The 25,170-nt window shown below is 47.0% G+C and overlaps 2 protein-coding genes across 4 annotated transcripts in view; both read right to left on the reverse strand.

The window, feature by feature from the left end:
* Nucleotides 1-717, reverse strand: part of ATG7 (autophagy related 7) — a 269,588-nt gene extending 268,871 nt beyond the window's left edge. For all 3 annotated transcript variants that reach the window (XM_029050795.2, XM_029050794.2, XM_029050793.2), the window contains exon 1: nucleotides 630-717. The gene's annotated coding sequence lies outside the window, so the exon portion shown is untranslated. The remainder of the gene's footprint in view (nucleotides 1-629) is intronic.
* A 17,537-nt stretch (nucleotides 718-18,254) lies between these two features.
* On the reverse strand, nucleotides 18,255-24,079 carry HRH1 (histamine receptor H1). The gene has a single exon (XM_039910372.1). The coding sequence runs from the start codon at nucleotides 22,970-22,972 to the stop codon at nucleotides 21,464-21,466; it is 1,509 nt and encodes a 502-aa protein (XP_039766306.1). The 5' UTR covers nucleotides 22,973-24,079; the 3' UTR covers nucleotides 18,255-21,463.
* Nucleotides 24,080-25,170: the final 1,091 nt, after the last annotated feature.

Raw genomic sequence — 25,170 nt, forward strand, 5'->3', positions numbered from 1 at the left:
ATAGTAAGCGCTTAACAGATACCCCCATTATTATTATTTTATTGCCATTGTTCTCGTCTGTCCGTCTCCCCCGATTAGACCGTAAGCCCGTCAAAGGGCAGGGACTGTCTCTATCTGTTACCGATTTGTCCATTCCAAGCGCTTAGCACAGTGCTCTGCACATAGTAAGCGCTCAATAAATACTATTGAATGAATGATGATGATGACGACCTTGTATCCCCCCAGCGCTTAGAACAGTGCTTAGCACTTAGCAAGCGCTTAACACATGCCACCGTTATTATTATTCCTATTATTCGCGGCAGAGGAGTGTCGAGAGACACGTCCCTCCCTCCCTCCCTCCGTCAAGGGTATTTTTTGCGCACTTACGGCGTGCGGAGCACTGCACCAAGCGCTCGGGAGAGGACGCTAGGACCCAATCCGCCGACACACACTCGCTCGTGGGGAGCTTTTCCCGGAAAACCTGAGCTTGGGCGCCAGTTTAAGGGAGTGACGGGCCCCCCCCCCCCCACCACCCGCCGGACCGGGCGGCCGGGGAGGCCCGAAGCTGTCGGAAGGGACGCAGAGCCCCAGGCCCGGCAGCGGGGAGACGATCTCCCTCCCTCCTTCCCTCCCCCGGGCCTTGCACTCACTTTGCCCCGCAACAACGTTTGGAAAGGCTGCCCGGCCACCGCCGCTCTACTTCCGGCAGCTGCGGCGCTTCTTCGGCGGCGCGCGCCGATGACGTCACCAGGACGCGCGCTTGCGCACGCTCCCCTCCGTCCCCTCCCCGCCTGCTTTCTCGACCCTTTGTGGTGGCCAGTCAATAATAATAACAATAATAATGTTGGTATTTGTTAAGCGCTTACTACGTGCCGAACACTGTTCTAAGCGCTGGGGGAGATACAGGGTCGTCAGGTTGTCCCACGTGAGGCTCACAGCCTTCATCCCCATTTTCCAGATGAGGGAACTGAGGCACAGAGAAGTTAATGATAACGTCGGTATATGTGGAGCGCTTACTATGTGCAGAGCACTGTTCTCAGCGCTGGGGGAGATACAGGGTCATCAGGTTGTCCCACGTGAGGCTCACAGTCTTAATCCCCATTTTACAGATGAGGGGACTGAGGCATAGAGAAGTGAAGTGACTTGCCCACAGTCATCCAGTCGACAAATGGCAGAGCCGGGACTCGAACCCATGACCTCTGACTCCCAAGCCCGGGCTCCTGCCACTGAGCCACGCTGCTTCTCTAAGCGCTTCGGAGAGTTCTGAAAGTTCACCTCCTCCGGGAGGCCTTCCCAGACCGAGCTCCCTCTGCTGCTCCTCCTCCCCTCCCCATCGCCCTCCCTCCCTCCCTCTACTCTACCCCCAGCAGCTGCGCTCAGTGGCAAGAGGCCGGGCTTGGGAGTCAGAGGTCGTGGGTTCTAATCCCAGGGCCACCACTTGTCAGCTGTGGGACTTTGGGCAAGTCACTTAATTTACCTCATCTGGAAAATGGGGATGAAGACTGTGAGCCCCACGTGGGACGACCCAATCACCTTGTATCCCCCCCAGTGCTTAGAACAGTGCTTGGCACATAGGAAGCATTTAACAAATACCATCATCATCATTATTATTATTATTACCCTTTCCCCTCCCCCGCCCCACTACACTTGGGTATATCTCTACATATTTATTCCATTTAAGAATAATAATGCTGATGGAATTTGTTAAGCGCTTATTATGTGCCAAGCACTCTTCTAAGCGCTGGGGAAGATACAAGGTGATCAGGATGGCCCACGTGGGTTCACGGTCTTAATCCCCATTTTCCAGAGGGGGTAACTGAGGCACAGAGAAATGAAGTGACTTGCCCAAAGTCACCCAGCTGACAAGTGGCTATAAGCCCATCAGAGGGCAGGGACTGTATCTGTTGCCGACTTGTTCATTCCAAGCGCTTAGTACAGTGCTCTGCACATAGTAAGCGCTCAATAAATACTATTGAAGTGGCTGAGCCGGGATTTGAACCCATGACCTCTGACTCCCAAACCTGGGCTCCTGCCACTGAGCCACACTGCTTCTCATCATTAATGATGCATCTAAATCTATAGCTCTATTTATATTGATGCCTGTCTCGTTTTGTTTTGTTTTGTTGTCTGGCTCCCCCCTCTAGACTGTGAGCCTATTGTTGGGTAGGGATTGTCCCTGTCGCTGGATTGTACTTTCCAAGCGCTCAGTACAGTGCTCTGCACACAGTAAGCGCTCAATAAATACAACCGAATGAACGAATGAATATGGTATAAAAGTTGGTGGACACGTTACCTACCCACAAGGAAGCAGCGTGGCTCAGTGGAAAGAGGCCGGGCGTGGGAGTCAGAGGTCGTGGGTTCCAATCCCGGCTGCGTCACGTCTCAGCAGTGCGACTTTGGAAAAGCCACTTGACTTCTTTGGGATTCAGTTACCTCATCTGTAAAAGGGGCATTAAGACTCTGAGCCCCACGTGGGACAACCAGATTACTTTTTTTTATCTCCCGCAGCCCTTAGAACGGTGCTCGGCACATAGGAAGCGCTTAACAAATACCACCATCATCAAGGAGTTTAGAGGAGGAGAAAGACAACGGACTTCTAGACTGTAAACCCGCTGTGGGCAGGGATTGTCTCTCTTTATTGCTGAATTGTACTTTCCAAGTGCTTAGTCTTCATTCATTCATATTTATTGAGCGCTTACTGTGTGCAGAGCACTGTACTAAGCGCTTGGAAAGTACAGTTCGGCAACAAATAGAGACAATCCTACCCAACAACGGGCTCACAGTCTAGCGGGGGGGAGCCAGACAACAAAACAAAACAAAGCAAGTAAACAGGAATCGATAGTGCACACACTAAGCGCTCAATAAATACGATTGAATGAATGAATAAATGTAAATGAGAAGGCTGAATATAAATAATAAGAGCTGAAAGGGAAGGGCTAAGGAAACAGGGAGGATAAAGGGAAAGTAGTTAAAGTGAAGCAGTCTATGGGAAATATAATGGGTGTGGGGAACACATAGTAGGTGCTCAATAAATACTAGTGAATGAATGAACACTTAGGACAGACCGGAAAGGGGCTGAGGAAACAAGGCTACTGACCAAACCTCCTCTGCTCGACCATCTCCCTCCCTTCTTTCAAAAGGCCATTTCCTCCTAATGATCCGATCCCCCCTTACTTCCCCAGCATAACTTTAGACTGTGAGCCCGTCACTGGGCAGGGATTGTCTCTATCTGTTGCCGAATTGTACATTGAAGCGCTTAGTACAGTGCTCTGCACGTAGTAAGCGCTCAATAAATATTATTGAATGAATAACTGTAAACTCGTCCTGTAGACTGTAAGGTCGTTATGAGCAGGGAATGTGTCTGCTTATTGTTGCATTGGACTCTCCCAAGCACCTAGTAGAGTGCTCCACCCACAGTAAGCGCTCAATAAATATGATCTAATGAATGAACGGTGACTGACAGTCCTCCTGAACGCCGGACCAGGCGGTGCGCCTCAGTTCACACGTGCTCCGTCGGGCACCCAGTGTAGCGTAATATTATGATAGCCTCTAGACCGTAAACTCGCTATGGGTAGGGAATGTACCTGCTAATTCTGTTGTATCGCACTCTCCCAAGTGCTTAGTACAGTGCTCCGCACACAGTGCTCAGTAAATACCATTGATCGATTGATTAACTGCCATTTGGTGGAAGTACTTCAATTTCACCTAATCCTAGCATATCCTAGGACCCCCAAACCCACCACTTTCTCAAGGTACTTTGGGAAGCAGCATGGCCTAGTGGAAAGAGCACAGGCCTGGGAGTCAGAGGACCTGGGTTCTAATCCCCGCTCCGCCACGCGTCTGCTGTGTGACCTTGAGCAAGTCACTTTACTTCTCTCTTGCCCCAGTTACCTCATCTGTAAAATCCTCCTCACTCTTACTTAGACGGTGAGCCCCATGTGGGGCCTGATTATCTTGTATCTACCACAGTGCTTGGCACATAGTAAGTAAGCACTTAAATGCCTCGTTAGTATTATTATTACCCTCCCAGGTGCATATGGACTATGTCGTGAGGTCAGGAGCCATGGTGGAGTGAGACTTAGAACTAAAAATTTTTAAAATGCAGAACAAATGTCCAGTATCATATTGAAACCACAGGGGATAGGCCGGCTAAAAACCTCCTTGGCCACCTCAGCAGTGTGTTTGCTTATTAGAGCATGGGCCTGGAAGTCAGAAGGTCAGGGGTTCTAATCCTGACTCAGCCACTTGTCTGCTGTGTGACCTTGGGCAAGTCACTTTACTCCTCTGGGCCTCAGTTCCCTCATCTGTAAAATGGGGATTGAGACTGTGAGCCCCACATGGGACAGGGACTGTGTCCAACCCGATTTGCTTGTACCTACCCCACAGCTTAGTAAAGTGTCTGGTTCACAGTAAGCGCTTAATAAATGTCATTATTATTATTATTTGTCATTTATTTATTCGCTCTTGTCAAGGAGTAGTGTCGTCGGGTAGAAAGAGCACAGGCCTCGGTGTCAGAAGGACCTGGGGTCTAATCCCAGCTCTTCCACTTGTCTGTGTGACCTTGGACAAGTCACTTCACTTCTCTGTGCCTCGGTTACCTCACTTGTTAAGTGAGCATTAAGACTGAGCCTCATGTGGGACATGGACTGTGTCCAACCTGATTAGCTTGTATCTGCACAGTGCCTGGCACATAGTAAGCGCTTAACAAATACCATTAAAAAGTTCTCATTCATTCATTCATTCATTCATTCAATATTATTTACTGAGCACTTACTATGTGCAGAGCACTGTACTAAGCGCTTGGAATGTACAATTGGGCAACAGATGGAGACAATCCCTGCCCATTGATGGGTTTACAGTCTAATCGGGTGAGACAGGCAGACAAGAACAATAGCAACAAATAGAATCAAGGGGATGTACACCTCATTAACAAAATTAATAGGGTAATAAAAATATATACAAATGAGCAGATGAGCACAGTGCTGAGGGGAGGGGAGGGGAAGGGAGAAGGGGAGGAGCTAGAGGGAAAGGGGGGGAAAGGGGGCTTAGCTGAGGGGAGGTGAAGTGGGGGTAGAGGGGGAGCAGAGGGAGCAGAGGGAAAAGAGGAAGCTCAGTCTGGGAAGGCCTCTTGGAGGAGGTGAGCTCTCTCTCCTGTCTATCCACCTCCCTTCTCCTAAGACACCCTAGCTCACACTCTTCATTCTCATTCATTCAATAGTATTTATTGAGCGCTTACTATGTTTAGAGCACCGTACTAAGCGCTTGGAATGTACAATTTGGAAACAATTCGGCAACAAATTCTCAAGACAATCTATTTACTGTGCCTCCTTCTCACCTCTCAGGCTTCCAACCTCTTGTTCACACCCTTTCCACTGATTGTAAATCCCTCCCCTGTCATAGCCAACAGACCAGAACTCTCCATCTTAAATGTCCTTCTGAATTTACTTCTCCTCCAGGAGGCTTTCTCCAATTAATCTCTAATCCCCCCAGTTTATATCCACCCCCCCAAAAAACTGTCAATTCAACTAATCTGATCATTTAAATACACACAACCTCCTGCAACATGTATATACAAGTCTTACATACTCACTTCCTCTTATCTATACTTTATTTTAGCACCATCTCCTGCAAGAGACTGTAAGTAGGGCAGGGTTCATGCCTACTAATTCTATTATAATCTCCAAAAGTAGTATTCATTCATTCAGTTGTATTTATTGAGCACTTACTGTGGGTAGAGCACTGTACTAAACACTAGGGAGAGTACAACAGACACATTCCCTGCCCACAACGAATTTACAGTCTAGAGTGGGGGAGACAGACAACAATACAGATAAATAAATTACACACGCCTACGTAAGTGCTGTGGGGCCGGGAGGAGGGAAGAACAAAGGCAGCAAGTCAGGGTGACACAGAGGGTGTGGGAGAAGAGGGAAAGGGGTGCTTAGTCTGGGGGGGCCTCTTGGAGGAGATATGGCTTCAATAAAGCTTTGAAGGCAGGGGTGAGAGTGAATGTCTGTCGGATTTGAGGAGGGAAGGCTTGCCAGGCCAGAGGCAGGTCCCGATTAGACTGTGAGCCCATCACTGGGCAGGGATTGTCTCTATCTGTTGCCAAATTGTACATTCCAAGCACTTAGTACAGTGCTCTGCACATAGTAAGCGCTCAATAAATACTATTGAATCAATGAATGAATGAAAGGTCGTGGGCCGGGGGAAATACTAGCAGTCATTGGGGTAATAGTGGTCGTTAATAAGCACTTATCGTGTGCAGAGCACTGTACTAAGAATGGAGAAAAAGTACACAGATGAGAATCAGACCTGGTCCCCGGCCTTCCCTAGGTTCACAATCTAAAACTAAAGTAGGAAGGGTTTGGTGACCAACACAAAAGGAAAGATGCCATAACCTGAATACCAGACAGTAAAGATAATTCTATTTAGACGGTGAGCCCCATGTGGGACGGGAAATGTGTCTGACCTGATTAGCTTGTCTTAACCCCAATGCTTAGGACAATGCTTCACACATAGTAAGCATTTAATTACTATATTCATGAATTTGTTTAAAAGGATAAGAGCAGAGATTAGAAAATGCTAGAAAACAAAAAAGTCCCCAGATAGGCATGATCCAGTGCTAAAAACAAAAGGAGGCAAACATTAAGTAAACAGCATACGCATGAATGCCTAGGGGGCCTCATGGTGGCTGTTGAGGAGACATGACCGGAAAGGTGGGGTGTAAATCAGGGAATGCCTCTTGGAGGAGGAGGAGACATTTTAGGAAGGCTTTGAAGATGGGGATGGATGTAGTTTGGGAGATTGGAATAGGCAGAGGGAGTGTTGCGCACAATGGAATGGAGATAGGCGAGACATGAGTGAGTTTCAGTTAGAAGCTTAGGTTGGAAGGAGCAAAGAGTGTGAGCTGGCATATAAAGAGAGAAGAAACCAAGGGAAGAGGAGGGCACTGGTAGAAAGCCTTGGACTCAGTGGTTCATTTAGTAGTATTTAGTGAGTACCTACTATATGTAGAGCACCGTCCTAAATGCTTGGGAGAGTACCATAAAATGAAATGCAAACTCAATCTGTCAGTGGACCTGGGTTTTAATTCTGACTCTGCCACTTGTCTGCTGTGTGGCCTTGGGCAAGTCACTTAATTTCTCTGGGCCTCAGTTACCACATCTGTAAAACAGGAATTAAGACTGTGAGCCAGCCCCTCCCCCCGACGTGGGACAGGGACTGTGTCCAACTTGATGATCTAGTATCTACCCCAGAACTCAGTTCAGTGCCTGGGACACAGTAAGCACTTAACAAATACCATAACAAAAATCAATCAATTTTAGTGATTTAGTTTTCACCGTGTGCAGAGAACTGCAGTAAGCGCTTGAGAGAGTACAATATAACAGAGTTGCTAAACATGTTCCCTGCCCACAGAGAAGTTAGGTGACTAATCCAAGGTCACGCAGCAGACAAGTGACAGAGCCAGGATTAGAGCCTAAATCCTCTCTCACCTAGGCCACATTGCAATTTTTGGCCTCAAAGCATGTTCACCTTCATTACTGTATCAGCCTTCTTGCAGGCCTCCCGGCCTCCTGTTTCTCCCCACTCCAGTCAATGCTTCGCTCTGCTGGCCAGATCACTTTTCTACAAAAATGATCAGACCATATTTCCCCACGTCTCCAGAGCCTTCCAGAGGTCACCCATCCGCCTCCGTATCAAACAGAAACTCCTTGCCGTTGGCTTTAAAGCACCCAATCACCTTTCCCCCCACCATTTTACCACGCTGATTTCCTTCTACAATCCATCATGCTCACTTGGCTCCTCTAATGCCATCTTACTCTGTGTACCATGATCTATTCCATCTCGCTGCTGACTCCTTGCCCACATCCTGCCTCTGGCCTGGGAATCCCTCTCTTTTCAATATCTGACAGACCACGGCACTCCCCACCTTCAAAGCCGTATTAAAATCACAGTTCCTCCAAGAGGCCTTCCTCAAATAAACCTTCATTTCTCCTACTTCTTCTCCCTTCTGCATTACCCTCGCACTTGGATTTGTACCCTTTATTCACCCCACCCTCACCCCTACAGCACTTATGTACATACCCATCGTTTATTTTAAGCCTCTCCCTTTAAACAGCAAGTTCCTGGTGGACAGGGAACATGTCTACCAACTCTGTTTCTCAGAAAGTTGAGAATAGAATTGCTAAAGAGGCAGTTGGAAGCGACAGTTTGCACATTCCGTTCAAGGAATGTGGAAAAGAATGGAAGCAGGGAAATGGGATGATAGCAAGAAGGTCAATAATTTAAGAAAAGACTTTTTCAGTATGAGGGGAGCTTGGACTTGTTTGAGGTCAGAGGGGAAGGAGCTCTAGCTCTAGGGCAGTGAGAGGGCGAAAAAAGCAGTACTCACTGTACCTCAATCTTGTCTTTATCACCGCCAACCCCTTGCCTGCCTCATTCATTCATTCATTCAATCCTACTAAGCACCGTACTAAGCACCTGGGAGAGTAAACTACAACAATAAACTGACACATTTCATGCCCACATCGAGCTTATAGTCTAGGGCGGGGAGACAGACATCAATACAAATAAATAAATTACAGATATGTGTAAATAAGTGCTGTGGGGCTGGGAGGGGGGAAGAGCAAAGTGAGCAATTCCGGGCGAGGCAGAAGGGAGTGGAAGATGAGGAAAGCAGGGGCTTAACCTGGGAAGGTTTCTTGGAGGGGATGTGCCTTCAATAAGGCTTTGAAGGGGGAGAGAGTACTTGTCTGTCGGATTTGAGGATGGAGGGCGTTCCAGGCCAGAGGCAGGATGTGGGTGAGGGGTTGTCGGCGAGATAGGCGAGATCGAGGCATAGGGAGAAGGTTAGCACCAGAGGAGCGAAGTGTGTGGGCTGGGTTGTAGAAGGAGAGAATGATGGTGAGGTATGAAGGAGCAAGGTGGTGGAGTGCTTTAAAGCCAATGATGAGGAGCTTTTGTTTGATGCAGAGGCAGATGGGCAACCGCTAGAGTTTTTTGAGGAGTGGGGGGATCATTTTTGTAGAGAAATGATCTGGGCAGCAGGGTGAAATATGGACTGGAATGGGGAGAGACAGGAAGCTGGGAAGTCAGAAAGGAGGCTGATGCAGTAATCCAGGTGGGATAGGATGGGTGACTGTATTAATGCGGTAGCACTTTGGATGGAGAGGAAAGGGCAGATTTTAGCTACGTTGTGAAGGTGGGACCGACAGGATTTTTGGACACGTTAAATTTGAGGTGACGGGAGGACATCTCCCTTCTTCCTCTGGCTTGGAACTCCCTCCCCCTTCATATCTAACAAACCACCACTCTCTCCACCTTCAAAACCTTATTAAAATTACACCTCATTCAACAGGACTCCTTGGCTAAGCCATCACTTCCCCTATTTGCCCTCTCTCAGTGTAACTCATTCCTTCGTTCAAGCGTATTTATTGAGCACTTATTGGGTGCAGAGCACTGTTGGAAAGTACAATTTGGCAACAAAGAGAGACTGTCCCTACCCAACAATGGGCTCACAGTCTAGAAGGGGGAGACAGATAACAAAGCAAAACAGAACAAGGAGACAGGCATCAATAGCATCAATATAAATAAATAGAATTATAGATATATACCCATCACTAATAATAAAATAAATAGAATAATAAATATGTACATATCTACACAAGTGCTGTGGGGCAGGGAGGGGGATGTAGCAGATGGAGTCAGGGTGATGGGGAGTGGAGGAGGAGCAGAGGAAAAAGGGGGCTCAGTCTGGGAAGACCTCCTGGAGGAGGTGAGCATTCAGTAGGGCTTTGAAGGGGGGAAGGGTGCTAGTTAGGTGGATGTGAGGAGGGAGGGCAATCCAAGCCAGAGGTAAGGCATGGGCCAGGAGTCGACGGCGGGACAGGCAAGAACAAGGCACGGTGAAGACGTTAGCAGCAGAGGAGATGAGCATGCGGGCTGGGCTTTAGAAGAAGAAAAGGGAGGTGAGGTAGGAGGGGGCAAGGTGATGGAGAGCTTTGAGGGCTGTACCTCTTGAGCACTTTGATTTTGACACCATCCCCACAGTGCTTCTGTACCTATCCAACTGCAAGCAATTTTGATATGTTTCCCCCTCTCGTCTGTGAGCTCCCTGTGGACAAGGGATGTCTATCAATTCTATTTTATTGTACTCTCCCAGGTGCTTAGTACAGTACATGGGAAGCAGCGTGGCGCAGTGGAAAGAGCCTGGGCTTCGGAGTCAGAGGTCATGAGTTCGACTCCCGGTTCTGCCACTTGTCAGCTGTGTGACTGTGGGCAAGTCACTTAACTTCTCTGTGCCTCAGTTCCCTTATCTGTAAAATGGGGATTAACTGTGAGTCTCACATGGGACAACCTGATTACCCTGTATCTCCCCCAGCGCTTAGAACAGTGGTCTGCACATAGTAAGCGCTTAACAAATACCAACATTATTATTACTCAATAAATACCACTGATTAAAGAACAGTGTGGTCTACTGAAAGAACACGTGGCTGGGAGTCAAAGGACTTGGGTACTAATCCCAGCTCTGCTGCTTGACCACAGTGTGACCTGTGGGCAAGTCACTTAACTTCTCTGTGTCTCAGTTTCCTCATCTGTAAAATGGGGGTAAGATACCAGTTCTCCCTCCTACTTAGACTGTGAGCCCCATATGGGACAGGGACTGTGCCCAACCTGATTATCTTGTATCTACCCTAAATTAGTGCTTGAAATATAGTAAGTGCTTAACAAATATTATTATTATTATCATTATTATTAAGAGAAGGGGAGAGAGTGGAGAAGAGTGGTGGGAGGCGATGGCATCCACAGCATAGGTAGAGGCATTTGATTCTAGACTGTGAGCCCATTGAGCCCGTTGTTGGGTAGGGACTGTCTTTTCTCTGTTGCTGAATTGTACTTTCCAAGCACTTAGTACAGTGCTGTGCACACAGTAAGTGCTCAATAAATATGATTGAATGAATGGGTAGGGACTGTCTCTATTGCAGAATTGTACTTTTCAAGGGCTTAGTACAGTGCTCTGCACACAGTAAGCACTCAATAAATATGATCCCAGCTCTGCCACCTGTCAGCTGTGTGACTGTGGGCAAGTCATTTAACTTCTCTGTGCCTCAGTTACCTCATCTGTAAAATGGAGATTAAGACTGTGAGCCTCACGTGGGACAACCTGATTACCCTGTATCTATCCCAGCGCTTAGAACAGTGGTCTGCACATAGTAAGCGCTTAACAAATACCAACATTGTTATTATTATGATTGATTGAATGAATGAATGAATGAATGAATTCTGAGAGCAGGTCTCCCACCTGCTTGGGAGACAGCTGGGAAGGAAGAAAATGTGAATATTAAGCACAGGAAAACCTTGAATTTGGCTTTGGGGCAAGTTCACTTCTGCTGGCCTTTATTCTGTTAACAATCTGCCGGCCTTTATTCTGTTAACAGAATAGTTAGTGAAGTCATTGTGAGTTAGGGAAGGAGAAAGTGAGGACTTGGAGATTACCGTAGGGAGTTAAAGGTTTGAATAGCCGGTGGGGGCTTTGAATGAGGGAATCAATGAGGGAGGAATAGTAGCATTGTTTAGATGAAAAACCCTCTCAGGGTCGCAGCTGGGGAGTTTCCAGTACTCCACCAGTCATGACTACAGGAGGGAAGGTCAAGCAGAGGCATGCCCATTCCATTCCCAGCTCGGCCGGTGAGTAGCGAGTGGAAGGCAATCTGCTACAAGTCAAAACTTACCCGTGCTGGGTAGCAGCGGCATGGGAGAGAGTCAAGGGCAGAGACTCATTTACGAGCGGAAGGAGGCAATGGTAAACCACTTCTGGATTTTTACCAAGAAAACTCTATGGAAACGCTACCAGAACAATTGCAGATGAAAGTGGGGTGTTCTGGGAGTGATGTGTCTATGGCGTCGTTATGGGTCGGACATGACTCGAAAGCATAAGAAAGAAGAGGTGCAGAGGTCAGCTTGATTTACAGATTTTCTCCAAGATCCTTTGGATAAGAGAGTGCGTGATTCAAGGAAGTGGCATCAGGGGTCATCTAAACCTTGGGGTGGGCAGAATGAGAGCAGAAAAGGGACCAGGGGGAGAGAGTGATTTTGAAGGTGTGGACCTCTGCGGCTAGACAGAGAAGAGTTCTTAGAGAGGCCAGGAGAGGCACAGAAGTTTGGGATAGATTGAGTGGCTCTAAAAAAGTTTGGGATAGGTTGAGAAGGTCTAGAGACCAGAAGTCTCAGTCAGGAGCAGGGGCAGGGGCAACTTGGGAGAGGCAAGGGATGTGGGTGAGTTGGCAGTCGAGGAGCAGTGTAATCTAGTGAGAAGAGCATGGGCCTAGTACATAGAATAAGTGCTTAACAAATATCCTTATTATTATTATTGTAGGTTTTGATCCGACCAGGGTAATTTTGAGTTGACAGTGTAGGGGACGGAGTTGGTTATGTTAAGGCAGATCAGCATCTGATAATGATGAGGTCATTCATTCAATCGTATTTATTGAGCGCTTACTGTGGGTGAAGCACCGTACTAAGGACTTGGGTGTGCCCAAATTCATATGGCCTATGGTAGAGCTGGAGGTCAGCAGAGTCAAATAGTGTGAGGAAGCAGGAGGTCAGGGCATCAGCAGGAGCCTCCGTGAGAATGCTGGTGTCTTCGAGGATCAGGGCAGGGGACAGGGTCGAGAGGAGAAATGTGAGAAAGGCAGCCAACTCTGGGTCCTCGAGATGACAGGCAATTAGTAGTCGAAATGGGTGATCGGGGTGGACCACATGGCGGATGGATGGACACTCTGCAATCCAAGATCAGCCTCACCCAAATCTCTGGAATCCCACCACCGTTTAGCAGGGGCTGCAACCTTATCAAGCAACTCTCTCATTCTAGGAATTCATTTGCAAGTGCAAAAGATGGGAACATGTCTACCAACAGTGTTCTATTGTGCTCTCCCAAGCGCTTAGTACAGTGTTCTGCACATAGAAAGCCCTCAAAAAATACCATTAATTGACTGATAGATATTGAAAAGGCACAAAGAAGAACAGGGCACCATAGGGCCAACACCAGGGTTTTAATTTTTCTTTAGCAACTGGGGAAGATGAAAAAGTCAGCAGGTGCCTAATTAATGTCAATAGACAACAACAGGAGAACAAAGATCTTTATTAGAAAAAGACAAGTGGAAGGGGGAGAGTTTTCTAAAAAAACCACTGTTTCCCGTTCATCAAGAAATTGTTCAGTGCTTCCTCTCTCCATTTCCTTCTCAGCTCCATTCTCCAGGAGGAACATTATCGAGGATTGTAATTTATGCACATATCTGTAATTTATGTACATATCTGTAATTCATTTGTATTGGTGTCCGTCTTCCCCTCTAGACTGTAAGCTCACTGTGGGCAGGAGAGGCATCTGTTATATTGTACTCTCCCAAGTGCTTAGTACAGTGCTCTGCACACATTCAATAAATACAATAGACCGACTGATTGACTGACTGACTAGTGAATACCCCTGGTCTCAACAAGAGGCTTGGTCTTGGAATTTGATCACTGCTGCTTCTCCTCCTGCAAATACCCAACAGCATCTTAAAGAAGGAATTAGCCACAAAGCCAAGCTTCACTCTCAGTCCCTTTTCACATCCTGTTGTTCTTGGCAAAAGGTGGAATAAGAAAGTTAAGAAATTTGGGGTGGAACCAACTGATTGCTCTAGCCAGGAGAAATGTTTGCATGCTGAGTCTAAACTCTTGGGCCCTTCTGCCAGTTCCAAGAGGCATCTTATATAAGCCTGGGGTGTTTTCTTCGTCAACTTTCGGGTGTTAGTGGAGGAGAAGGGGTTCCTTTTGGCAGATGGATCACTGAGATATGGTATCCAGGTGTAGAAAATATTATCAATGAAAAATCTACCCATTTCCCACACCTGTATACCCTGCCTCAAGTTGCAATGGTTTGAAAAGGGACTGTGTGTGAAAGAAATCAGAATATTACTTTCTAAAAAGTCTTCATTGTAGCCCATCCGCGGAGACTTCACCGCCACACTGATGAACTCATTTTCTTCTCTTCTGTATGGACTAAAAGTCCGAGCCGCTCATTTACCAAAGCAGCTTCCTTCCACTCCTAATGGGAACAACTGGGAGGCAAATTTTCTGCTATCACAGGGCTGTAATCTAGTCTTGCTGAGAGCTTGCCTAGTTTGGCCAATTTTTTTTATCCACAATCAGTAGGCACTGATTATTTCTGAATGAATGAGAGGTGGAGCTGAGATATTTCTCACTCTTGCAAATTGATGCTTGCTCCCGGAGTCATATGTGTAGCTGCCCTGCCTGGGCAAGGGAAAAAAAATTGATCAGATGTTCATCCCTGACAGTTAAATGTCAGAGTTGCAGTGTGGTGGTGTCCGGTGGATCGGCCGCAGCTGAATATTATTATTGAAGCTTTTTCCTTTTGTACTGCTACTCGTTCTTTAGTAAACCCCACATGTGGGTATGTATATATATATGTGTCTATATATGTAATTTGTTATAATAGTTATGGTATTTGTTTAGCACTTACTAGGTGTCAAGCACTGTTCTATGCACTGATATATATGAAATATATATAACATATATGGCAAGGCACAATCTGAAAGATCTCCATTTGCCAAATTAGATGTCTGTGATATCTGTTACATATACATGCATATGTAATATGCATGTATATTATATGTATGTATATATTATGCATGTATTATGTACATATATGCACACATATACAAATATGCATATATATCCATATATGTACACACACACACATATACACACATATATATGCACATATATATTGCACTCATCCACGTCTGAAGCAGCGTGGCTCAGTGGAAAGAGCCCGGGCTTGGGAGTCAGAGGTCATGAGTTCGAATCCCAGCTCTGCCACTTGTCAGCTGTGTGACTGTGGGCAAGTCACTTCACTTCTCTGTGCCTCAGTTCCCTCATCTGTAAAATGGGGATTAAGACTGTGAGCCTCATGTGGGACAACCTGATGACCCTGTATCTACCCCAGTGCTTAGAACAGTGCTCTGCACATAGTAAGCGCTTAACAAATACCAACATTATCATTATGTCTGTGCCTCCCCCCAATACTCAGGAACAAACCCTATTTGGGAACTCAAGTTAGAGGAGAGATGATAGGCCAGTTCCCTATTTGGGAACTCAAGTTAGAGGAAAGAGTAGGCCAGTTCATAGGCCTACTTCAAGAACTCAACAGGACATTTGCTTTTGCTAAGGAATACAATGAAAGGCATGTTTGAAGGATGGCAATTTAGTTTGAAAGAGAATCATCTTAAAATCAGAGTTTGGCATGGATTGGGTCCAGACTAACCTCGCAAATTTAGTGCAAAGAATTGATTAACTCACTCGAATGTTCACACCACCCCATCCTTACCCCCGCAATGGTGGATTACTGAAAAAATACAAAATAAAACTACCCTTCTTTAGAAAAAATGTTTCTTTATGATCAGGTAGGAGCTGCAAAGGATGGGGGTTGGTTAATCTCATCCTACTGGGCTGAGCTTAGGCAAGATGTGATGCTGAAAAGCATCACCCTTCAGTGTTCTATGGGCATTAAATGTTTTCTTTGGTAAGGGTGATTCTCATGGGGTTAGAAGCTAAGTATGTTTAATACATAAAATAAGTAATGCTTCCCTTAGCAGTTACTTACACTCGAAGTACATTTCATTTGTTTTCTTGAAATTCAAATTTCTGCTGTTCCTCGGAGAATTTGGAAATGTTTTACAATAAACGAAAATAAAAATTCTTCTGCATTTCCTGGGAAATGTTGATTATAATTACACTGTCTGCCTGAAGCGTAACTGTCTGAATACCAAAGGTCTCAATGTGCTGACTTTCTTTCACTCTGCCCTTACCAGAATTGAAGGGTAAATTTTCTGAACTACAGATAGATGCTTTTTAATATAGAAAAACGTTTGATATTTTCTGTACCGTCATAATGTTGGCTTGGCGTGGGGAGCGGGGTGTGGGGGGAAGAGGTGTGTGTGTGTGTGTGTATGTGTGTGTCTGTGTCTCATCCACTTCAAGGGACAGATCTGCAAACATCAAAGCTTGGCCATCCAGACAGAGGCATTGCTGCTCAATAAGAACAACAGCAAAACACTTCCAGCCTCTTTCCAAACCTCCCGCTAGTTGCCTCTGTGGGGTTTTGTATTGCAACCTTCCCACTACCCCACGGAAACCAAGACCCGGAAAGGGAAGTGACTTTCCTACGTGTTCCAAAACTAGTCAGGAGTAGACCCAGGCATCCTGACCTACAGATTACTAGACTGTGCCTGTTCTCTGATTGACGGAATTCAGTGTTCACACAGGTGAATTCGTTTAGTTTTAAAATGTGGGTTCCTATTCCCCGCCTGACTTGTTAATGCATTCTCAATCTAAAACCTGCTTGGCGACCCAATCACAGTAGCAGAGATTTTTCCACTAGGCCCTCCAGCAACTCTCTTTAGAAATTCAGCCTTCCAGCACATTCCATTAGTCCAGGATTCTCCACATGTAGGTGTATGAAATTGTTATGATTCATAGGTTCATTTGCATATCGTTTGCACACAAAGGTACCTCTACTGGACCGACCCACCTATTTTCGGGCAACCTTCAAGTTAAAAGTTGTCAGACCATGATTTTTTTTTACCATCTTCTAGTTTTCTTCTCATCCACCCACGCTGACCCAGAAATGTGTGGGAGAAACACTTAGTGAGAGACTTGGACTTTTAGAAACCATGCTTATTCATGAACTCATACAATTCTGAAGGCTTTCGGATTTAGGGACAGTGGGATCTCAATAGCAGTGTGGCTAAGAGGATAAAGCATGGGCCTGGGAGTCAGGAGGACTTGGGTTCTGATCCTGGCTCCACCACTTGTCTGCTGTGTGACCTTGGGCAAGTCACTTAACTTCTCTGTGCCTCTGTTACCTCGTCTGTAAAATGGGGATTTAAGACCATGAGCCCCATGTGGGACATGGACTGGGTCCAACCCGATTAGCTTCTATCTACCCCAGAGCTTAGTGCAGTGCCTGGCACATTGTAAGCGCTTGATAAATACCATAAAAATAGCTTGTCCTCTGATTTTATCTTTTCGCTATTTGTGGAATGCATTGCCTTTGCTTGGAGATCATCATCTCTGGGGCTCAAACCCTCTGTAGAGTCCCTCAGAAGCCTTAACCAGCTCAATGAAGTAGAACAGAGTCTAAGAGAGACCCTGTGCTCCTGAGGACATGTGCTTAATACCGTGCTCTACCCACAGTAAAAGCTCAATTAATACCATTGTTTGTGTGAATAGCTGAATGAGTTGTTGATTCCCAAAATGTCTGGCAAAGGAAATTTGTTCCAGGAAGCCAGGTTTAGGCTCTCTCCTTCTCTAAAGTCATTCTTTTCCATCTCCCTCCACTGAGACGTGTGCGCACACACACATACACACACACACACAAGAAATCCTACACAAAATCAAAGTTTTTCATCAACAGCCCAAAGCTTAATACTGTCACCAAATTCTCTTCCCCCGTAATGCACTACCTAACAATAGAAGAAGTAGAAAACGTAAATCAATCAGGCCAGCTTGACCTTTGGCAGGCGGAGAGTTTGGTGACAAACGAGATATTAAGCTTCAAACCAAATTGAAGGTCTACAAAGCTATGCTCTTGTCCGATCTTTCTAATGGCTAAGAGACCTGGGCAGACTGCAGAAAGCCCATCGGGATTCTTGAGCAGTTTTATCAGCGTTAATGGCAAGCCACACCCAAAATCAAATGGCAGGAAAAGATCACCAGCCACGAAGTCCTGGAATGCAGGCAGCTCACCAGCACTGAGACAGAGCTCACAGCAGCACTACTACATTGAGTGGGACAGGTGAGGTGAACAAATATCAGCAGGATGCCTAAGCAACTGCTGTATGGTATACATGCAAATACCCAAATGAAGCACATAGATGCAGGGAAAGCCAAACAAACATCCTCAAGACATAGTAAAACAGTCTTAAATAAAGCAGTATAGCAACAGACGGGAGGGAGACAGCAGCCAAAAGACCAGCCTGGCATGCAACAATTAGGAAAGAGGCTGATTTTCTTGATTTGCTGATTTTCTAAGGCATAGGAATTTTCAGCCACTTCAGTATGCAGAAAATAGATCGCATGATCAATTTTGACATAGCATCATTTTGACATAGGAGGGACAGATAGGAAATCTAAATCATCTTTGGCTAAAATGACCAACAACCTGGGTATTTGGCAGAGAGTCCAAATGCAAACAAATGACAGAGACAAGAGACAGAGAATTGCCTGTTTATTGTTTGATTTCAAATGCTGAAGGAGGGCATTTCCACAGCTTAGTGAGAGCATGTGCACATGAATCACTTTCAAAAAGACAGATGTGTACCAATGTTTTACATAGCTTCCACCACTTTTTCCAAGGTTGTTAAAAAGCACCAAGTAGTAGGTTTGTAATCTCCTTTGAGAGGACCAATGGGGTTAAACTGCAAAGAGTCTGGGTTGCACTGAAAGGAGAAAGCACCCTGCCTGCGAGCCCACTTCTTCTGCATCAGCCAGAAAGCTTCTTTCTATCTTTGCACCCTTCTTGCTATCCATTCCCATCCCTAGTAAAACAAATTATGCTGTCAAATTCTTCAGGTCTCAGCCAGGCCGGATCCCCTAGGATCTCAGAACAAATCTCTGAATCACGAGGAGCTTGAAATTCTGTTCCTTTAGCTACCGCTCTCTACTGACTTTTGATTTTTATTGTGTGAATTGTGTACTTGTCCTTGGCCCCTATGCTGCTTAGTGTTTTATTATCTCATCGCTCCGATGTGTCTGTCTCCACTCCCCTCCCCCGTCTATCTTCATAATCCGTGAGCCCCTCGAGGGACAGGGTCCGTGTTTAATTCCCACCGGTACTCTTTCCCAGGGCTCAGTACGGTGCTCTGCACACAGTAAGGACTTAATAAAAACCACCACTACTCCAACGATCACCGTTACTACAGTTACATCCCTTTTCTTATAGCCGGTGGACCCGGGGAAAGGGGACGGGGAAAAGAAGCAGCAGTTTCTTTCTGCTGACAAGGAAGGAAAGGGGGCCCAGAGTGTCACTTTGTTACTTCCTCCAGCCCGTGGAGCTGCAAAAACTTTTCCGATACCCGCCCTTTCACTTGTTCTAGCGGGAGCAAGAAGCCGGAGCCAATTCTCAGAGGGCAGTGATTGTACTGACTCCAATTCCCAAAATGGCCAGGTGAGAGAAAGGGCAGCAGAGAAGACCGTTCAGGCTCCATGTCCTCACCCAAATTAAGCAGCATCCCATTTCAATTTGAGCATCTAGAGATCTCTCCCTCAGTGCTCTACCACTGCGACTACGTTGGCTATAGGTGACTACCCCCGACCTGCCCAGATCCTCCATTACCAGCTAAAGGTAAAAACTCTTAGCTAAGATTCAGCTGCTTCCTCCAATCACGTTGCTTCACTGGCCTGACCCAGGAAAACAAGTCATTACCTTGCTACTGCACTGTACACAGGAGGTATAGCGCAGTTTGATGTTTCCTAGAATTGGTGTCATCAATCTCTGGCATGCTGCCTCCCTCCCCCTATGCTAATTCTTTTTTTTCCTTTTTGAGCATTTGGCCAAACAAACAGAAAAAAGACATTTCGTAATTCTCTCCAAGCAACCGTATTCTGTAGAAAGAATTGCCTTCTGCTCCAGCCAGAGCTTCATATGGCAGGAAAATCACATCTGCCAGGAAGTCCCACCCTCCTTGTTTCTAATCACTCTGCCTTTGGGGGAGACAGTACCCCTTGACTTCAGGCCAACACAGCTGCAGTTTCAACTTTGCATGAGGCAACGCTTCCCTTTTTTCGTTAGAGCTTTTAATGAGCACACTGCTCACGTCTAACCCTTCACTACACACACTGCTTGAGATGAAATCTCATTTGAAAGGCCATTTCACCTGGAGAGGCTCAGGCTGGGTCTACATTGACACAGTGAAGCATGATATTAGCAAACATCTTGAGGAATGCAATGTCTTCCACCCAGGTCCTGCAGACTACCTACAGGCCCCCAGATGAGTTCCCCCTACCTCAGGCAAGAAAAGAATACCAGTGTAGAAAAAGTTTTAAGAAAACGCATTGGGTAGAAGGGGCCCAGGTGTGTGTATGTGTGTGTGATCTGACTGTCTGTCTGTCTGCCCAGAGACTGTGTTGATTTATCAACCTCTGGATCGTAAACCAGAGTTAAAAGCCAAACCTTCTCACTCCGCCCTCACTCAGCTTCATTCTGGAAATGGGAGAAAGCCATCTCGGGCTGGTGTGAGGGTGGCACGGCTGGGCTCAGGTGGCAGGGAAGGGAGATGAATACCCACTGATTTTTCTCTCTTTACAGTTTCCTTGGGTGCTTTCGGCCCCACAGTGACTCATGCCCTTGCAGTCTTGTGTCACGATGTCAACTGCACAGGAATTGGCCCCAAACAGAATATGCTTGAAGAACATTTGATGTATCGTTTGCAACCTGGAAAAGTACAGCTGCAGCTTACGAAACAGTTTCAATACAATTCTAAACTCAGCAGCTCTCTGCAGGCTGAGGACTCTGCAGAAGCTCAATTAGCAAGCATAGGACAAATAGCTTTTATAAAAATAATTTCTATTCAAATGAAATGTACAAACACGACTCCAAACAAAACATATACCCCATATCAAATTTTAAAGCACTCGACAATACAGTTTGACATTCTTAAAAGGTGCTAGAGAGTTCGAGAAAGACATAAATAAATAGGTCATATTTTAGAACAGCTCAAACTTCATATTTTAGCGACATAAAAATACCACACATTCATAAATCACTTAATAAACCACAGAAGCTTGTATACAGACACACAATACCACATCTTGCAGGAGATTTGGTTTTCAGCACTGCTATATGCTTTAACATCGACACTTAAATAATAAATTACATTCTTAGAGTAACATTAAAACCAAGACAAACATACTTTTTCATTTCTTCCTGGGGGGGTTTTCACTCGGTGTGTGTTTTGTTTCGTTTTCTTTTGTTTTGGCGGGCGTCTTCTTATTTAAAGTCCATGATTTCCTTAGAGCTCTGTTCACTGTTTGGTTCTAAATAATGGAAACCTAAAGTTGTTTAGTTTTACACAGCTTGTAGCCTGTAGCTGTAATGAAAGTCCTGAGATTACTGAAGGTCCTGAGGTGTAAGGAGCCCTGCTGTGACCCAGTTCTCCTTTAGATAGTTGGAATTTACATTTTTCCTGGACACTACCGCTGGTGACTCTTCTGCCGACAATGACTTGTTAACTATCCAAATCTTCCACCCTCTGTCTGGTTTCCTTGGTACCTGGCACATCAGAATAGTTTGAAAAAAATCACAGGACGCTCATTCACTCATCTACATATTGGTTCAGTAGACAACTAGTGACGGTGACGATGACGATGAGGATGATGAAGAAACAGGCGAAGCGTTGCTCCCCGACCTTCAGGTCCGGCTTCAGGAGCGCAGGTGTAAAATTCTTTTGAAAGTCTTCTTGAAGTTCTCGTTGCAAAGAGGGTAGATGAGGGGGTTCAGCGTGGAATTCACATAGCCGAGCCAAATGGTGAACATGTGGAAATTCTCATTGCAACAGTCGGTACAGAAGGCGATGACCATGAAGAACACGAAGTAGGGGATCCAGCAGATTATAAAGGCGGCCATGATGAAGCCCAACTGCTTGGCGGCTTTGCGCTCCCGGTTCATGTGCAGTGCCGGCAGGTACTGCCTGGAATGGGAGCGCAGCCTCTTCCAGGTGTATTTCAGGTAGCCCCCCAGCCCGGAGGGACCCTTGGGCTGCTCCTGGCTCTCAGGGGCGGCAGCTGGCTCCACAGGCGACTCCGAGTCGGTCTGGCAGGAGGTCAGGTCGGCGAAGGTGTGCTCGTCAGAAGTGTCGCTTGGCTCCAGGGTGGCAGGGGCCAGATTCTCTTGGCTCGGTTGGTCCCGCTTGGCAGGCACGCTCTCTCCCTCTGCTTCCTCCAGCGGGGGCTGGTTCTGCACAATGGTGATGGGGAAGCAGTGTTGGGTGACCCCCTCTCCGTCTTGCTCCTTGACGACCACGTCTCCGTCTTGCTCCTTGATGACCACCTTGGCGGATTTCTCGGCCGGCTGGAGGGTGACCACTGGGTCCTGGCGTGGTGCGAGGTTGTTATTGGCGTGGCAGGAGGGGTCCACGGGGGGCCCTGAAGACTTGGGCCCGGGCTTCTTCTTTTGCTTCTTGGTGCAGACCTTCTTGTCCTGCATCAGCTTGACTTCCGAGAAAGACCGGAAAGAGCCGTTGATGAGCTCGCGATGCTGGCAGTGCCTCCGGACGGCCTTGTAGATCTTGGTGTAGAACCACAGCATGAGAAAGGTGGGGAGATAGAAGTTGATGATGGCTGTCATCACCTTGAACCAGGTGACTTTATGGAAACCCGTCTCGCACTTGGTGTCGCCTGCTCCGGATTTCTCGCCTTGGGCCCCGCGCCACCCCAGGATCGGAATGATCCACAGCAAAGAGAGGAGCCAGGCTCCAGAGATCATGGTCGACGCCCGCGTCTTGGTTCGGTACTTCAGGTACTTGAGGGGCTGCTGGACCGAGCGGTAGCGGTCGACGCACAGGATGAAGACGCTGAAGATGGAGGCGGTGCTGGCCACGTAATCCATGGAGAGCCAGAAGAGGCAGAGCGGCTGTCCGAAGGTCTTGGGAGGCTCCAGGAGGTACATGATGTTCAGGGGCATGACGGCTGCGCCCACGATCAGGTCGGCCACGGAGAGGCTGACGATGTACAGGTTGCCCACCGTGTGCAGCTTTCTATCCGTCTTCACGGCGTACAGCACGAGGAGGTTTAGGCTCACGGTGACCAGGGAGACGCCCCCCAGCACCACCGCTAGTGGGGCCAGATGGGTCTGGGTGGTGTTGATCGGAGTCAACTCATTACCCTCGCACATTGTCTCTCCCTGATGGCAGAGAGGAGCAGTGGTGACCATTGGGACTGGGGAAGGGAGCGAACCGCTCTTCAATCTTGGTGAGCTGAGGTGGCCTGTGGCTCTCTGGAAGGAGACGGACAGTGGTTTAGTTAAGTGCTTTGGTGTCGGCCTCTCCCTTGAAATCACAACATAGAAAGATCGGCTGGTGATGGATTATCCGTGCCTATGAAAGACAAAGACAGCCCCGAGACTGGAAATCCACCGAGAGCCCCGATCTTCATTTTGGCTCAGCAGTTCAATCTCTCCTCTCGCCCATCCTTTCACTAGATCTGCTAGCCATCTGTCAGCCAACTACATGAAGTGAACACCCGCTGCCGGTCGAGCACCATACTCGATGCTCTGGGGGTTAGAGGAGGAAGACATAGTCCCTGCTCTCAAGGAGCTTGCCACCTACAGGGGGAAACCAGACGATCCCAAATACCCACATCTCTACTTCAGCAACAGGCATTTGAGACAGAGACACGGCCAGCCCCAGCTTGCCAGGTGTACCTTCACGCTAAGCACTGTGGGAATGACAGAGGTCGAGGACTCAGCGAGGGGTTGGAGTCATTGGAAAGCTTCCCCTCCCCTCCCGGCTCGTACCTGCTTCCCTCCTCCCTCCGCTCCCATCGGATGTGCGGATGAGTAATGAAACCATCGGAAGACGTAGCAGACGTCGTAACTAATCCACAGAATGGATACCAGAGTTGACCCTATGAACTACGGCACATCAGTCCAAGTTTCAGGCAGAATCCTTTTTCTGATGGGTGACCGTCCACACGGGGTTCAAAAAACCCACTGGGATCCTCAGAAGCCGCTGGGAGGAAGATGTCTCGTAAAGGGAGCGGCATCTTGTTAGCTGAAATGGGAGGCAACCGGAAGTGGCAACTTGCCACCTCTCTGGGCTCGTAGGAGTGGAGAGAGAGCAGGATGGATAGGTAGCACGTGGGAATTGGCAGAATAGAGCCCTGTGATTAGGGAATGAACCTGGAAAAGGCAAAAAAAGGAAAGCGAGCGAGAGAGAGAGACTAAGGGGATCGGGAGGCATGGCTTGGTCCTCAAAGGAGAGATTTCTCCTTGTGGAGAAAAATCACCTAAGGTCCCTTGTGCGGTCATTGTGCCACACCACAGACACATCAAGCTTTTTGTTTTTTTAATGGCATTTGTTAAACGCGTGTACTATGTGCCAGGCACTGTACTGAGCAATGGGGTAGGTGCAAGTTAATCAGGTTGGACACAGTCCATGTCCCCCATGGAGTTCACAGTCTTAATCCCCATTTTACAGATGAGGCAACTGAGGCAAAGATAAATGAAGTGACTTGCCTAAGGTCACACGGCAGGCAAATGGCAGAGTCGGGATTAGAATCCACATCCCCCTGACTTCCGGGTCCGTTCTCTATCCATTTGGCCACGCTGCCAATCATTCCACTAACCCCTGCCTACTCTGAAAATTATAACAGTATACGTTTCTGTGGTTGGTTCTCTTATGTATCGTTCTATGTTCCCGTGTCCCTTTGGTTTGGGCTTTCTGTTAGTTTCTATATTTGGGTCTCTACTGTCTCCCCGACTAGGCTGTGTAAACTCCTTGAGCGAAGGGGCCGCATCTTCTTCTTTCTCCGATGTTTTGTATACGGTGGATGCCCAAACTCTAGAGCCATGTTCTGTATAGGGCAAGTGCTCAAACGCTGTTTGCTGGCTCCAACCAGTCGAAGTTGCACCCTCTCTGAGTTACCTTGGAGGCTGGACTAAGGGAACTCTGAAGACCGAAGCCAGGTAACAAAGTAGTCTCTTGGTGAGAAAAACACCTGGGCTAAACATGTTAGCATTTAGTAGTCATTGTGTGAAAAGTGGAAGTGGTGCTTTTTACCATTTACACTGAGAAGCAGCGTGGCCTAGTGGAAATAGCACAGGCCCGGGCGTCGGAGGACTTGGATGGTAGTCCCCACTCTGCCACTTGTCTGTTGTGTGACCTTGGGTAAATCACTTAACTTCTCTGTGCCTCAGTTACCTCATCTGTAAAATGGGGATTAAGACTGTGAGCCCCATGTGGGACAGTAACTGTCTCCAAACTGATAAATTTGTATCTACCCTAGTGCTTAGAACAGTGTTTGACACATAATAATGATGATAATAATGATGATGATGGTATTTGTCAGCACTTACGACATGCCAAGCACTGTTCTAAGGGCTGGGGTAGATACAAGGTAATAAGATTGTCC

The sequence above is a fragment of the Ornithorhynchus anatinus genome, chromosome X1 (genome assembly GCF_004115215.2).
Source record: "Ornithorhynchus anatinus isolate Pmale09 chromosome X1, mOrnAna1.pri.v4, whole genome shotgun sequence".
In the NCBI taxonomy this organism is placed as follows: Eukaryota; Metazoa; Chordata; class Mammalia; order Monotremata; family Ornithorhynchidae; genus Ornithorhynchus; species Ornithorhynchus anatinus.

Coding starts and splice junctions, on each gene's coding strand:
- HRH1 (XM_039910372.1), bottom strand. CDS start 22,972: ATGGTCACCACTGCTCCTCTCTGCCATCAGGGAGAGACAATGTGCGAG.